The sequence below is a fragment of the Carlito syrichta genome, unplaced genomic scaffold (genome assembly GCF_000164805.1).
Source record: "Carlito syrichta isolate Samal-C Ts95f unplaced genomic scaffold, Tarsius_syrichta-2.0.1 Scaffold236168, whole genome shotgun sequence".
NCBI lineage: Eukaryota > Metazoa > Chordata > Mammalia > Primates > Tarsiidae > Carlito > Carlito syrichta.
Window position 1 is genome coordinate 96,518 of NW_007180264.1, and position 15,928 is coordinate 112,445.

The 15,928-nt window shown below is 47.5% G+C and overlaps 1 protein-coding gene across 6 annotated transcripts in view; it reads right to left on the minus strand.

Annotated features, from left to right (window-relative positions):
* MYLK (myosin light chain kinase) overlaps window positions 1–15,928 on the minus strand; it is a 186,959-nt gene that overhangs the window by 9,535 nt on the left and 161,496 nt on the right. For 4 of the 6 annotated variants that reach the window (XM_021709469.1, XM_021709470.1, XM_021709466.1 and 1 more), the window contains 2 exons: window positions 14,897–15,020; window positions 3,620–3,743 (listed from right to left, as the gene is read on the minus strand). In XM_021709469.1, coding sequence (XP_021565144.1) covers window positions 3,620–3,743; window positions 14,897–15,020 — 248 coding nt within the window. Of the gene's footprint in view, window positions 1–3,619; window positions 3,744–6,092; window positions 6,246–14,896; window positions 15,021–15,928 lie in introns of all 6 variants that reach the window. The other 2 variants (XM_021709465.1, XM_021709467.1) reach the window with 1 other exon arrangement.

The window sequence follows — 15,928 nt, forward strand, 5'->3', positions numbered from 1 at the left end:
TATGAAATTATCAGAATGAAGCAAACAAATGAGTTATAATAGTTCAGAGGAAGTAGCGAATATATTAACAAATAAATAGATCTCACATGGGGAAATCTTCCAGTAGATGGAAATATCCAGCATATAATTTTTAAAATAGAAATATAAAAAGTGCTTTAAAAGGGAAATTTAAAAACAGTTTACATCAGAATTCCATTTTTGGAAATTAATTTGTAAAAAAAAAAAAATTGGTAAGGAAGTTATTTGTCAGAACTAGAAAAGAATATATCTATATCTAATCTTCCAGTTCCATGCTTTTGCAAAAATTGGTTGCTGTTTTACTGACCAAGACCTTTGGAAATTTTTAGAACATCAAAAGAGCAATGTTTCAATGTTCTAATTCCATCCATTTCTCATTTTGAGAAAGGCCTTTTCTTATTTGAGGGCCATTGCCAAAGCTGGTTTCCTGTGTCCCTGGCAGGCAGTTTCTGTACCAACCTCCTTAATGCGGTGCCAACTTCCTGGCCCTCGGAGAGCTAGGATGGCCAGCCACCCGGTTTGCCCAGGACTGTGGAGTTTCCCAGGATTAGGATCTTTTGCTGCTAATACTAAGACAGTCCCTTGCAAATCAAGGTAAGCTGGTTACTTTTGCACCAGCCAGCCATCAAAACCCCCCTCATGTATACCAACAGTCTCAAAACTACAATTTCCCCTGAGCAGTGCATACCATCCAAATGGGATGGCCTAGAATACTCCATGCTATGCTGAGTCTAATGTTTTCTCTCCTATTTCGTTTTGGTCCATACTGCTGGAGTCTTTGTGGTTCCCAGAAAATAAAGATGGCTGTCTGTCGGCCTCCAATATCTAGTCCTCTGCTTCTAGTTTGTGTGCAGAAGCCCTGTTACCCTCCTCAACTTAACTTATCCCCATTGCTATGCCTCACCAACATGTCTTTGTAAAATTCCTTTGATATAAATTTAAAATATGCCTTCTTTCAGAATAACTTCATTCTAAGATGAATAATATGATTAGTCATATATACCTAGCTTAGCATTGCTTGTAGGGATTAGTTTTCATGCCTCTTCCTTCCTTCTAGGGCTTTTTTTTGAAAAGCACGCCAGAACAATGAGGAAGTGCCTTCTCTGGCACAGCTGTAGGGAGTTCTGGGCCACCTGTGCCGCCCTGCTCCTCTCCCTCCCCCACCCCACCTCACCCCCCTCTGCTCCACCACACAGAACCTTAGCTTCTGCCAGGAGGAACCCTCTATTCCAGAGGGAGCTAAGGTCCTGGTGACTGGAGTTAAGATGTGGAAAACATTTTCCTAAGGCGGCAACATCACACAAGATGGTCAGAGAGAGCTGTACTATTACCGGAGAAATTGCGCTTTGGGGACATTACTTGTTAAATGGAATTTTGCGGGCTAGTTTTATGTGTAGTTTTGTGAAACCTGACCACTGATTGTGTAGAAAAATCATTTCCAAATGCTGCCACCTATATTAAAATATATGAAATTAAGGCTTCTTCTTTGAATTCTACCCTTTTCTTTTCCCCCTCACTTCCAGAAAACCCTACGTCTACTAATACTGTGAACAGGAAAAAAAAATTTATGTGGCAAAAATGTCAGCACAAGTTGGTTCTCTGACTGAAAAATCTCATTTACTCCCTCTCTCATTTCCTTATCTCTTCTCTGTGCCTGTGTCCTGGGCTTAGGTGTCCGCCTGGCTTTGGTCCACCTGCAGATGTTCTGAGGTGATAAGGCTGCCCTTAACCCACAGCCTCATCCAAGCAAAAACCAGTTAGACTCACTGCTCTGAACACTGCTCCACCCTGACATCAGTTGCCCTATCTTTCCAAAAATATTTCATAGGATCATGAATCCAGGCAGCCTTTGATTTTGCAGACTCCTTTTTGTTTGTGTTTTGTAAAGAATATTTGCTACTCTGATCCTAATGGCACCAGAAGGTAGGCAGTTACAGGTGTGCAATTCACCTTGCACTTGAGGGAGGCCAGAAGGCCTATCTAAACCTTCACATTAAGGGGCCTCACCAAGAACCGACTTCCACTGCAGAGCAGCTGAGGCTGAGATGAGTCTGGGATGGTCGTCCCTTAACCCTACACATGTGGCCCCTCATCCATCTTTGCTCTCTCTCTTAATCTATGTGTAACATTGTACTTTTTGAAAAAACTATGGCTTAGTTATCCTGCATGGCAAATGACCAGTGTTCCAGTTGTCCCCCTAACAATGACTTTCTTTTTCTATGCCACACAGGCAAGGTCTTGATGCCTCTTAGTCCCCTGAGTTTCCAGCTACAAGACTCTGTTCCTGTCCAGCTCAGCCCAGTCCAGCCCAGCCAGAGTGGGGTCCAGTTCCCACTGCAGCGCCTTCTCCCCTACCCGTGCTCTCACCTTCCCTCTTCTCTGTGCCCTAGCTCAGGTTCCATACCTAACTTCAAACTCCTGCCCTGCGAGCATTTCCTCATAACCACAGCCAACTCTGGGTGTGGCCGTCCCCATTCTCCAGGTCCCATGCACATATATGGTTATGGAGAGCTATACTGTTCTTTCATAATTCTTAGTGTGTGTTATGCCCTCCATGTCTAGTTGTGCCAGGTCCCCCATTGCACTCCATGTTCCCTGAGCAGAGAAACCATGTCCTCTCCAGCAGCCCAAGACTTTTATAATACTAGATGTGATAATAAAAATAATTTAGATGCGGATGGTGATAAGCACTTTATGGTTTTGGTGATAATTTTATCCATCCTGTTATCAGAGGCAGTTTTGTGTTGTGTGATGGCTGTGTACTTTGCAGTCAGGCCTTTTCACTTATTAGCTGTGCGGTCCTGGGTGACTTTCCTAGTCTTTTCTCTGCCTCAGTTTATCTGTAAAGTGGGAATAGTAATTGCACCTGCCTCCTAGGATTAAAAGACTTAATGCATAGACAGTATTTTGAATGGTCCCTGACCCATGACCAGCCTCAATGCATATTAGCCACTGGTATCATTTTTGGATGTTCACTATGTGCCAGGCATTGTGCTAAAGGCCATGTGAAGATCTCTCATATAATTATCACAACAGTGCTGTGAAGTTGGTGCCATTATTATCCCTGCTTTACAGATGAGAAAACAAATCCACAGCAAGCTCAAGTCATTTACTAAGAACATATAACAAAGCTATATATGTCCCTAGAGGGTGGGGACCATGTCGCTCGCTTTAGATCATGTGCCCTCCTCTTTCATTGTAAAGAAACACAAGACTTCCACACTGCTTTAAAGGAGATCATGTTTTCCAAGGTTGCCAAGTAGACCTTGAGGTGACATAGTTCATCTCTAGCCATGAAGACATGAAACGTCAGTGTCTTAACCTGACTAGGGGCCAGGCTGCACGAAGCCTCCCTTCCTGGTTCCTTGGACAAAGCTGAATAAAATTGGAGACACAGCTGTAGTTAAGAACCCGATTTCCCCTGAGAAAGAGACTCAAGGCAACACTGGACCTTGATCAGTTGACTAAATTGGTCCCAGGCTATTTCAGAAACAATTTTAAACTTTTTTGGAGTGAGGCCAGGGCAAGCTGGGAAGGAAAGTGACTTGAGTAAAGCAAATATAAGGGGCAATAATCCAGTCCAAAGCATGGCCCACATTACCTGCCATTTCCTTCTTGCCATGTACTTCTTCATCCGGTCCTTGGAGAGCTTCTTGGCCTCCATGTTCTTGGTGTCTTTCATTAGCCATGGATGCTGAAGGCATTGGGTGCAGTCCAGGCGGTTTCTGATGGAGGTAGAGATCAGAGGATTTCTGAACCGCAGGAAACCTCAGAAACCACCGGTTAGATCAGAAAATGAGATCACAAGGCAGAGCCTAGAGGCCAGGATTCCCAGACCATTCACCATCGTCAGGGCCATGGTGCTCTTCATCGTTCTCCTTACTTGGTCTGGGTCACACTGACTAGACCCAGCCCAGGTCAGTGTTAAGAAGGTCTAACACCAAGAAGGCAACTGGGGTCCTATGGTCTTGGGGTCTAGGAAGAGCAAATGCTGTTGGGTAGACACATCGGGGTTTGGTTGGTACTGTATTCCAGGGTGGACTCATTCCACTGGTCACATGAGGGCTGGAGCCCACAGAGGTCTAATCCTTCTGCCTCCGTCTGGAGGAGGGGAGAGCGAAACCCTAGGATAAAACCTCTGAGAATCACTGAACTTTCATGCCTTATGGTGTGACTGAATATCAGGTTTTTCCGGTTGCAATTGAAAGTATGTCCTACATATAACCTATGAATTATATGCAACTTTAGAACTACACTGAAACTCACTTAATCTTTCCTAAAGCTCTAGAGATCTAGAAAGATCTTAGGGCCACTGCCTTAATTGTAACAAGTCTAATAAAGCCTAGAGAGTCAAATGCTAACATACATAGAAAAATGATTGGAAAGAAGAATAACAAAATGGAGCAATATTTAATCATGGATTATTTAAAATGTACTATATTTTTCAAATCTTCTACAATTTACATGTATTACTTTTACAGAAAAAAGGATTTTTTAAAGTGCTGATAGGTGGAGATTTCCCGTTGAAGAGATGTTGGGCATAAGAGTTTATGGGAATTTAGTATCTCCATCTATCTGAATAAGATCAGCTCTTTGGTGAGTACATTTTAGGAGCACAGAAGGGCCCAATACAGCCTGTTACTGAATTAACTCAAGGTCAATGAGAAAATGAGGTGTATACACACGGTACCTCGTTTACCAAATCTTCAGTGAACAAAGCTTGATTGACAAAAGCCATCTTCGGACCAGAGTTACTGGGGGAGGTTTCCTTTTCCAGAGGCACCTTGGGTGTGGGGATCCCTCACATTGGAAGGGAATGTAGACCCCCCCACAACATTCCGATTCTCCTTGGGTCATGTTCATTTCTGATCTGGGCTGTAACAGCAAAAGGCTAAAAGACCCCACTGCCAAGGAGTGTGGAATGGGGCCTCTGGGGAAGCTTGGCCCTGAGAAGCTAAAAATGACTGAGAGGGGAGTGGGTAACAGGAAAACCAGACAGAGTTATGGAAGACACTGTCCAACGCTGCTCCTTTAGCTGCAACATTCCCCCCAGGGGGGAGCCAGCTGCAGCCTCACAAGGCTGCAAAGTCACCTAGGAACGCAGAGCCTCCTGCCGCCCTGGAGGGGCCACCCCTCCCCTTCTCCACTAGCATGCCACCCATGTCAGGGTCACCCCTCTGGGGCACGGCTGCAGATGCTCTCTAGGGTTGCCAAATATGGCTCCAAGCTCATCCACGCCCCCAGAGTCAGGCCCTGTCTCTTCTGGTCACCTATTTACAGAGTAGGTGAGGTGCCCAATAGGTGGGCAGGTGTTCTCACCTGAGACCCACTGCTCTCTTTCCCTGGGAAGCTCTCCCTCTCACCAGGACAGTCCTCTCACTGTCCTGCCACTCTCACTGTCTAGCCACTCTCACTGTCCACCTCCAGTCCCACCTCCCCACTCTAGTCTCCTCTGCAGCTCCAATCTCCATTTTTCCACTGAAACCCTGAGGGTCTGTGGGCCTAACCCTTTCCCATAGCCTGAGGCCCACACACTGGCCTCCCACTATCCATGCCTGTCCCATGTGCTCACCCACTGACCATGTGGGCAGCTCCAGGCAGCCCCAGGGGCCAGAAGTAGGGAAACTCACATTCTGTATTTTTGTGGGGGACAGAGATGGAGAAAGGAGAGGGCTGAGCCCCGTGGTCTGGTATCATAGACTCCCTTTGGTCAGTGTCGGAGGGTGCCTGGCCATATTCAGGCAGAATATGAAAACAAGGGAGATGGATATTAGTCATGCAGAACAGCTGCCCCTCTCCCTGCAATTTGGTCAAGTGTTGCTTTTTGAGTCAGGTGTGTGCTTCTAAAGATGAGTTTAGTGTTTAGCAACAGGGGTCTAGGAAGACATCTCCTCTCCATGCACACTTGGGCTGGGTCCCTCACTTGGCCTACCCTCCCCTCTTCAGGCAATACCAGGATTGACCCAGAGCTGGAATGGTAAGGAAGGAACCCCAACAGACAAAGGAAATCCCTGCCTCCTGACACCAGTGCAGGGAGTAGGGGAGCTGCAAAGACTGAAATCTCAACTCATTACTTCATATCTTTCTTCAGTAAGTTGCTGATGAAATCCTTGGCATCGTCAGAGATCTCATCGAATGCCTCATCGTCGAAGTCCCAGGTGGCTGAGGTGACATTGGCTAAGGTTTCATTATCGTTGTCACCCATGAAGGGGGAAAGGCCACTGACCCTGGGGAGACAAGAACAGAAGAACAGAGGATGGGACCACTCCCCGTCGCCAAGTGAATGCCGAGGTCAAAGGTGAGAGCAGGCAAGCTCCCTACACCCCCAAACTCATGCTCTGCTGGCTTTGCACCTGCCTTTCCTTCACCTGTGGAAAGAAAGAGGGTGTGGCTTCCCAGAGGCTTCTGTGGCCCTGTCTTTTCTCAGTCACTCATTGTACCTTGTTGCCTCTCGACACCACCTGCCTGTGAAACTGAGGTGGTGGAGGGAATTTGGTTATGTTTACAAATTTTCAAGTGGGTTAATAAACCCCTCTGTCCTGGTCTTCTGTTCTTCCCCATAGTCCAGGCTAGAACTTTCTCCCAGGCTCCTGCCCCTTCCCCATGGACCAGTCACGTGCTACAGTGATCATCACTGCACCCTTCTATCCCCTCTCCCACTTCCCTCTTCATACACCTTCCGTTCCAAGAAGAGGGCCCAGCACACAGGTGAGGCTCAACAAGTGTAGAGAAATTTTGAATCAGTCATGTTTGGGGCACCTGAGACATCTATGCCAAATTAGAAAGCTTCCCTGCATGGTACCAGGGCAGAAGAAAGAGCACAGCCTCTTTATTTGCCTCGTGCAATTCCCCTAATCTCTGTGTCACAGTTTCCTCCTCTAAACCAGAGACTCTGCTACTTAACTATAGAGTGGTTACCCCTTCATCATCATCAGTATCACCATGATAACAGCAGATAATTATTAAATATGTATTACGTGCCAGGCACTGGGTCCAGAGCTTAAAGCAGATGAACACATTGGATTCTAACACTGCCTTGTCACACAAGTGACTCTTATAACTTTGTTTTGCAAATGAAGAAACAGGCACAGCATAAGGTAAGTCACCAGACCAAGGATTCACAGACCGTGAGATCTGAACCCAGGCACCTCTCTCTTAGCTGCCACACTATCCTAACATTTCTACGGAGATTAAGCCAATTGCAGCGTTTGGCACTGTCACCAGGCCTGGTCCATGGTAAGGTGCCAGTCCGTGCCCAGAGATGTCACCCAGTTCTTCAGCATCACCTCCGCTGCCTCACCAGCCTGCGACTGCAGGAATGACTCAGTTACTAGTAGCTTAAGCCAAATACACTTTGGAAGGTCAAGAATCTCAAAGCCAAACAGACCAGATTCATGACTTCTTGGCCTCACCTCTGACCTCTGTGCACCTCACCTTCATACCAACGATCCACCCACTGTTCACGTTGACTGAGGGCTGGTCTCATGGGTGTTCCACCTGTGGAGTTGCCCAGAATCCCACCCTTACATGGGCCCCACGTTTGGGTTAGTGCTCTGCTGCCATCATCTAGAAATTCTTAGTAAGGTTCAAACATTATCCAGCTTTCTTCCTACAAAGAGCACATCTCTGGGATAAACACATGGAAAGTACACACAGCTTGTTTCAAGGACAATGCTCGACTTTTCAGTAATGCCGTTTCTGGGTGGGGGGGTTGTGACATTTAAAAAAATTATTTTGGGAGATTTTTTCTTTATTGCTAGAATTTGCATAAGGGATCACATGTCTTTTTATTAAAACAATAGTCTTTTTTGTTAAAAAATAAACCAGTCAACAAATACAATAATAACATTAGCATTAAAACACAACTCTTTACCTTCCTTCCTAGCCTTATCTAGTTTTTAAACCAATGAATGTATGTGGTTTTCACAAACCTGTAATCAATCTGAACAAGTTCTTGGATGCTTGACCTTTTTATTTGAAAATGATGAAGCTGGTCCTGCTCTGACCCCACCTGAGCTTTGTGAGAAGAGTCTGGGCTCTCGTCCCATCAAATTCTCAAGTTAGAACTTTACTAATGTCCCTTTTCCCCAATCCTTAGGAATTCATCATCATAAACAGTGTACTGACAGTTTCAGGAGCACATATTTGGCATTCAAGGGACCTCAGCTTATGAAATACACTCACATACGAACACTGAGCTTGGAAATACAAAACCCACTTGAAATATTGGGAGAAAGCTAGCCACAGGAGGAATCCTCTGGTGAAACATTTTATAAAGAGAATAACATTTTTGCAATGTGAATTATCTCACCCTAATCAGCATATTTTTGTTTTTGAATAATAGATTTTTGAGGATGACATTTTCTTAAAGAGAGAACCTGGTTTATGGTTTAAGAAGGCAAAGAGATATCACTGACATATCAAATATATATGGTCAAGTATACTCAGTCATGTCCCCGTGAAGGAAGGGTGGGAGTTTACCAGTCTCTGAATCTGCACAGTTATATGCTACTACTTTCCCCTCTGTGGGCCTCAGTTTCCCCTTTTATACACCGAGGGGATCTGGCTAGATTTCCTAGGGGTCTCCCAGCTCTTCCCGTCTCTGTGACCCTGGTGACCTATGCAAGCCCCATCAAGAGCAGCCTGTCTTCTTGCCTGTCAGCTATCTGCTTCTTCTCGTCTTTACATTTTCCATTTGATACAGAGGGGGGATGTCCTGCATCACTCCAAAAGATGGCAGGAAAAGCAAACAACCCTGCTGTGGAATGCTGAAACGTCCTCTTCTGCAAACCTCCTTTCCTAATTAGGAGCTGTAATCCTGCACAGATAGGTCTTAATCTCTGGAACGTTTGCAGTCGGGGAGAGCCTCTGGCCTCTGGCCTCTGGCGCTCCTTCTTTCTGGCAGCCCATCCATCTGAAATGCCCTTCACACCCTGGTTGGCTCCTCACCTGCCCGTGCCCCTGGTCCCCCCTGCTCCCCGCCCCCTTCTCCCTACAAAGGGCATACCTCTTGGATCGAACATGGGAAATAAGCACAACTTGCTGTCAAAAGCATTGTTCAAATTTTCAATAGTGCTGTTTCTAGGTGGGGAGACTTTGAAGGATTTTTAAAAAACTTTCTTGAGGAACTTTTTTTTATTGCTAGAATTTGCATAAGGAATTGAACATTTTTAATTTTTAAAAATTTTTTTAAAAAGTCATTATTTGTTAAAAAAAAAGTCAATAAATATAGTAACATTAGCATTAAAACACAACTTTCTACCTCCCTTCCTATTCTTATCTAGTTTTTAATTTTTAACCAATGGATTTATCTGGTTTTCACAAAATTATAATCGATCTGGTTAAGTTCTTGGATGCTTTACTTTTTCTTGACATATCATATACAGGGTTTTTACGTTCATTTTTAGTGGTCAGATATTAGTCCCTGTGCTGATGAGTCACAAAGGTCATAACTGCAGGGCATTCTAATTTCTTAATTCTCAATCTCCTTGCAGGAAACTTCACCAAGGGAATCTGATGCTCTCAGTGTAGAAGGATAGGTGAGCAGAGGGTCCAGAAATGCCTCTTGAACTATGCTTTCTCTACTTTTTTTTTTGAGTTGGAGTCTCACTCTGTCACCCAGACTAGAGTGCAGTGGCACGCTCCCGGCCACCGCAGCCTCGAAGTGCTGGGCTCCGGCGATCCTTCCACCTCAGCCTTCCAAGTAGCCGGAACTACTGGCGTGTGCTACTATGCCTGGGCTAGTTTTTGATTTATTGTAGAGTCAAGGTCTCGCCAAGTTGTCCGGACTGGTCTTGAACCAGCAGGCTCAGGCAATCCACTAGCCTCGGCCTCCCAAAGTGCTGGGATTACAGGCTGAGCCACCGAGCCTAGTCTACTTTTTTTTTTTAAGAGATGGGGTCTCACTATCTTGCTCAGGCTGATCTCAAACTCCTGGCCTCAAAAGATCCTCCTGCCTCGGCCTCCCAAAGTGCTGGTACTACAGTCAGAAGCCACTGCACATAGCATCTGTGTGGTTTTCAAGTGGTAGATAGACGACCCTGCTGTATGAGTGGCCAGCTAAGGGGATCACACATATGCCAACAGAACTATTGAATGGTTAAGAAGGAGTTTGTCTTTTTAGCCATCTGTTGGGAGAGTTGTGAGGCCTGGTCCACAGGAAGAGCTGGATATTGTTTTGTGCGATGGCCAAGAAAGCAGAGACCTGGGCTTTTGTCATGTTAACCAAGCCCAAGTCCCCAGAGAGCAAGTCCTGAAGGTGGTAATTAGATTTGGCAGGGGAACTTTGAGGTTGGAGATTGCAGGGCTGGAATCAGAGAGCATTTCTGGATTCAGCAACAGGGAAGAGAGAGGCACCCCTGGGCAGGGAAGGCAGAGGCTACTAGATACTAAAGAACCCTACCTACATCCAGACCCTGGTCTGAGGAGGCCCCCCTTGCTCTGGCACAGGGGGTCCTCCCCAGCACCTAACCCTAACCCTAGCCCCAGAAGAGCTCACCTGTCTCCCCACCACACACACGTCTTGTCTGTCCTGGCATTCCCTTGACCATACACACCAGGGTAGGGATGGATGCCAGCTCTCTGGACCATGACAGGTACTCAACAAACCAGCCGAAATGGGAAGTATATGTTGTTGAGTCCAGTCAGGATGATGGCAATGTGGAAAAAGCAGAACTGTAATTGCTGATTCGCTTTGGTTTGGGGGATGGGTGGGAGTGGAGAGAGTTTGGAGTAGGGATGAGATCAGGCACAGAGAAGAATTGTTTTGGTCTTCCCATAGGCAGTTAGGGAACACCAAGTCCAGGAGATAAGGGAGAGCGAGGTAGCAGGAGGAAGGTCTCATAAGAGGAGGCGGCTTGGCTGGGCCCGGTGACTCAAGCCTGTAATCCCAGCACTTTGGGAGGCCGAGGTGAGGGGATTGCCTGAGCCCATGGGTTTGAGAGCAGCCTGGGTAACTTGGCGAGACCTCATCTCTACAATTAAAAAAAAAAAAATTAGCTGGGTGTGGTAGCACGCACCTATAGTTCCAGCTACTTGGAAGGCTGAGGCAGAAAGATAACCAGAGCCCAGCAGGTCGATGCTGGGTTGGCCATGAGCATGCCAGTACACTCCAGTCTGGGCGACAGAGTGAGACGCCAACTCAAAAAAAAAAAAGAGGAGGTGGCTTTATGATTTCTTCCATATGGAAGCATGGTTCCAGCTCCACTGTACTCTCTTCCTGCAGAAACCACATTGGTACTGCTAACTTCAGAAGGTCTCCAGGTACTCAAGTCATCTGAGATCCCTCTTCAAGACTCCACCCGTTCCTTCCCTACCGGCCTGGAAACCCAGGTGGGCCAGTGCCTCCAGTGCCAAAAAGGAACTGCCCTGATCTCTGGCTGAGTGTGAGTGAATGAAGTCGGATCACCCTATGGTGACAGGGCTCATCACTCTCCCTCCCACTCCCTGGCCTCTCCATCTCTCGCAGGCCTCAGCAGAGATGGAGATCAGGAGGGTTCTCTGGTGCAAAGGTGGAAGTGGTGCTGACAGAGGCTGCCAGTCAGACAGTTAAGCACCAAAGAGAATGGGGCAGAGGGTGCCATGAGGGCCACCAAGAGCCTCTTCTGGGTGCCTCCAGCAGAGGCCCAAGGGTTCTTTATAGCAGGGCTTTAAAGGAAGCCATCTTGCTGACTCCAACTTTTGTTTTTGGCACCAGTCTCTTCCTGGAGCCCTAGCTTGGGAAACTCCCAGACTTCCATCCGCACTGTAAGAGCCAACGTGGAAAAGCCCCAGAGAACAGTGACTCACAGTGGGGGCCCAGGAGCCAGGACACTGCAGGGCTGACCCTGGCTCCTCGCCTGCCTCCTGGTAACACACTTTTCTACCTCCCAACACCCCTGCCTAAACACCTGCAGCATCAAAATGATTTTCTCCCCACATTACAAACACCCCCCTATTTCTTGGTCTTAGCTTTAAAAGTAATTTAGACAAAGTAGCACAGTACCCAAATTACAGTGCTCTTACACACACACGTACACATACACACAAAGTTTTGTTTTACAATCAAGTTCTCTTATTACCCTGTAATTCTAGTTCTAGATTATATGCCCAACAGAAATATATAAATCTGTTCACTGAAACACATGTACCATGTACCAGAGTACATGTAGACACTACTCAAAAGCCCATACGTAGAATGGATAAAACAATTAAATGATATTCACACAATGGAATACACCACATAACAGTGAGAGTAACCTCCAACAACACATAATAGTATAAATGAGTCCCACAAACAATGTTGAACAAAAAAAGCCAGTGTACATTTTTTTGTTTGCTTTAGCTCAAGAACACATAATACTAACCCATGACTTTAGCTGCAAGATTAACGGCTACACTAAGGACAGTAACCAGGAGGGGGTACCAGAGGACTCCGGTGTCCAGGCAGTGTCTGGTTTCTTGACCTGGGTAGAGGTTACTCGAGTGCTCACTGCAAAAACTTAGTCAGTGTTGGGTGTGGTGGCTCACGCCTGTCATCTCAGCACTTTTGGAGGCTGAGGTGGGAGGAGCCCAGAAGTTTGAGACCAGCTTGGAGCAACATAGAGAGACTTCACCTCTATGAAAAAAAAAAAAAAATCAAAAAAATTTAGCCAGGTGTGGTGGCGTGTGCCCATGGTCCCAGCTACCCAAGAGGCTAAGGCGGAAGGATTGCCTGAGCCCAGGAAGCCCAGGCTGTGGTGAGTTGTGATTGTGTCACTGCACTCCACCAGCCTAGGTGACAGAGAAAGCAACTCGAACACATACACACACACACACACACACACACACACACACACACACACACAAACACACATGTGGGCTTCCTTGGCCTCAGTCACCTCATCCCAAATGAAGATCAACTCCCTGCTATGACCCATCCCAGGTTTTTTCTGAGGCTCCAACAAGATCTCATGTGAAAATCTGTGGCTGCAAATGACCCCTAAGCTGCAGCGGTGGGAAAACCAGCTGAAGGGCAAACAGTAAGGCAAGTCTCCTTGATGACTGGTGAGGGACCCTGGGACCAAGCTGGGCCGCGAGGCAGGTGGGTCTACACAGAGTGAGCTGACCAAGGACTGTGTCTCCAGGGCCAGGTGTTTCCCCAGGGGTCAGAGATCAGTGTGAGCACGGTCCAGGCCTGGGCACCCCTGGAAGGAGTGGGCTGGGCCACTGCCCTGCTGTTCCATACTCAGCACGGGAGGCAGAAATGAAGCATCAGGTGCCGTTGTCATCTTTACTGGTCTGCTCCTTTCTCTGGAGAGGGGGCTGAGGTGGGAACAGGCAGGGAGATGCACACCTGGCCAGGAGTCTCTCCACTGATCTTGGGGAGGCTGTGGTGGTGGGGCAGGGAAGAAGATGACTGCCTGGGATCAGAATCCATGGGGCAGGTTCCACTGAGGGGCTGTCCCAACAGGCCACAAAACTCCTGAGCGTGTTCAAAAGCCACATTGCCCAAAAGTCACCTCATTTCTGCTAAAGCATTTGTAAACCCAGCTGTGCATCAGAATCACCTAGAGCCTTTTCTGACACTGGTGTCTGAGGACCCCAGGAGTCTGAGAAAGTATTCTAAGAGGTTCCTCTCAAGTTGTCCGTGAAAATGTTAAAGGTTTCCTTTTGTTTTGACAACAAAAATGTTTTGATGAGCACATACACATCTGCACCTCTGGGAGACCATCCCATCACTGCATGTGGCCACACAAACTCAGGGGCTGTCTCTGAGGCTAATGGCTATCTGCATGCTGAGGTTCTGGGGACTCCATCAGCAGCAAGACCCTACCAGAGAGTGTCCTTGAGCCTTGTTACTCAAAGTGTGGTCTTCGGGCCAGTACTGTTGGCTACTTGGGACTATTAGAAACTTGGAAGCTCAGGTCCCCCAACCTGAATCAAAACCCGCAATTTAAGGAGACACTTGGGTGATTCATGCATGCCAGCATTTGCAAAACCCTGGCCAGATCACCAGCCTCCCTGCTCTTTCTGCAGCATTACTTATTGAAATGCCTTCCTATTTTCCACCTCATTTCCCGATTCTAATTACTATATTGCTTCCTGTTGTCTGTTGGTCCCAATGAAGGCTTTATCATCAAAAATCAAAAGTGCTTTTTTCCTTTTTTAGGGTCTCACTCTGTAGCCTAGGCTGGAGTGCAGTGGTACAATCACGGCTCACTGCAGTCTCGACCTCCTGGGCTCAAGCAATTCTCCCTCCTCAGCCTCCCAAATAGCTTGGATTATAGATGTGCACCACCATGCCTGGCTGTTTTTATTTTTATTTTTTTGTAGAAACAAGTACTCGCTATGTTGCCTAGGCTGTCTCAAACTCCTGGGCTCAAACAATCCTACTGCTGCAGTCTCCCAAAGCACTGGGATTACAGGCATGAGCCACTTTGCCCAGTGAAAGTGTACATTAAGCAGCCCGTATACTGGACTTGGAGACAAGGCTAGCAGTTTGGAGTCCCCATACCCCCATCCCATGAGTATGGGGTGCTCTCCACTGAAGACAATGAAGATGCCCTGAGATCTGCCCCTGGGTTCCCGCCCTCCTTCTTTGTGGACCCACCTACTGCGTGAGGATATATTACATGGTGCCAGTCACATTACCCATCCTCCTGATCAAAGGCTCCAGGATGGCCAGGTTTGGGGACAGTGCAGGCCCAAAGTTGGGAAGTCAGTATGGAGCAGTCTACTGACTTGTCGGGAGCCCAGAGCAGGGTGGGCTGATGGGGCTGAGTCTAGGAGCTGTCCTCCTGACTTGGGGCAGCTTGGGGATCTTCTTATCAGAGCAACTTGAGGACCTTTCTGATTCAGGGAAGCTTGGGGACCCTCCCGTGGGACTCACGGTCCCCACCCTGTGTGCCCCAGGACTCACAGGATGTAGCAGATGACCCCAATGCTCCACATGTCTGTGGCGTAGCCGATAGGCTCGTAGTTGATCACCTCAGGCGCCACAAACTCCGGAGTGCCAAAGAGGACCTTCAGGGAGCCTGCGTTCTCTGAAACGAGGATAGAGAGTGATTAGTCACCAGCACATTGCGGAGCCAGCTCGTGGCGAGCAGCTGTCTGCATCTATATGTTGGCCCCAACCTGGGAGAGGCACAGGCCCAGGCTCAGCCCTTTGGGCTCTCTCCTTGGATGAGACACTCAGCCTCCTTATGACACAGGTGCATCAGCAGCCAGTGAAACCAACCAGCCGCTTACTCGCGCCAATGTCCTGAGCGGGGCAGGGAGGGGGAGATGAGGCTGGTAAAGCACCTGCCTCAAACAGTCTTTCTGTGCATCTGTCTCTCTCATGAGTTAGCTCCCTGATGCAGGGACTGTGACTCTTGCTTAATAACAATCTAACGTTTACAGACTCTGGCATTCACTACATCCTATGTGCTCTGTTCCCTGCATTACTAGGATTTGCCTGTTTGATATTCTCACCAGGCCTAAGAGGTATGTACGATGCCCGCACTACTGAGGACAAGCGTGAGGCCCAGGGAAGTAGTGATTTCCCCACCCAGTTAGTTCGTGGTGGTCAGGACTCCAACTAGGCTGTCAACTCCTTTCCTACTTAGCCACACAGTTGCACGGCTCTCTTCCATGGGCTGCCGGGAGGGAATGGGAGGAGGCCTCAACTCATGGTGGGGCTTCTCAGCCATAAAGGACCAGAGATGCCTGTTAGCATGACCTAACTGCAGGCACCTTGGGAAGATGCCAGCTTCTGGGAAATATTATCATCAGGGCAGGTGATAAACCCTTGGCCTTGGGCTGCACCTAACCTTGTCTAACTTTGCAGAGCCCATGTCCTCAAAGCATTTAACAGATCTCAGACTCCAACTCCTGCTCCTAAAAACCCTTCCTACTACATTTTAACCTCTTCCCAGTTCCCTCCATTCTGGTCCTTGGTGGACACTGCTAT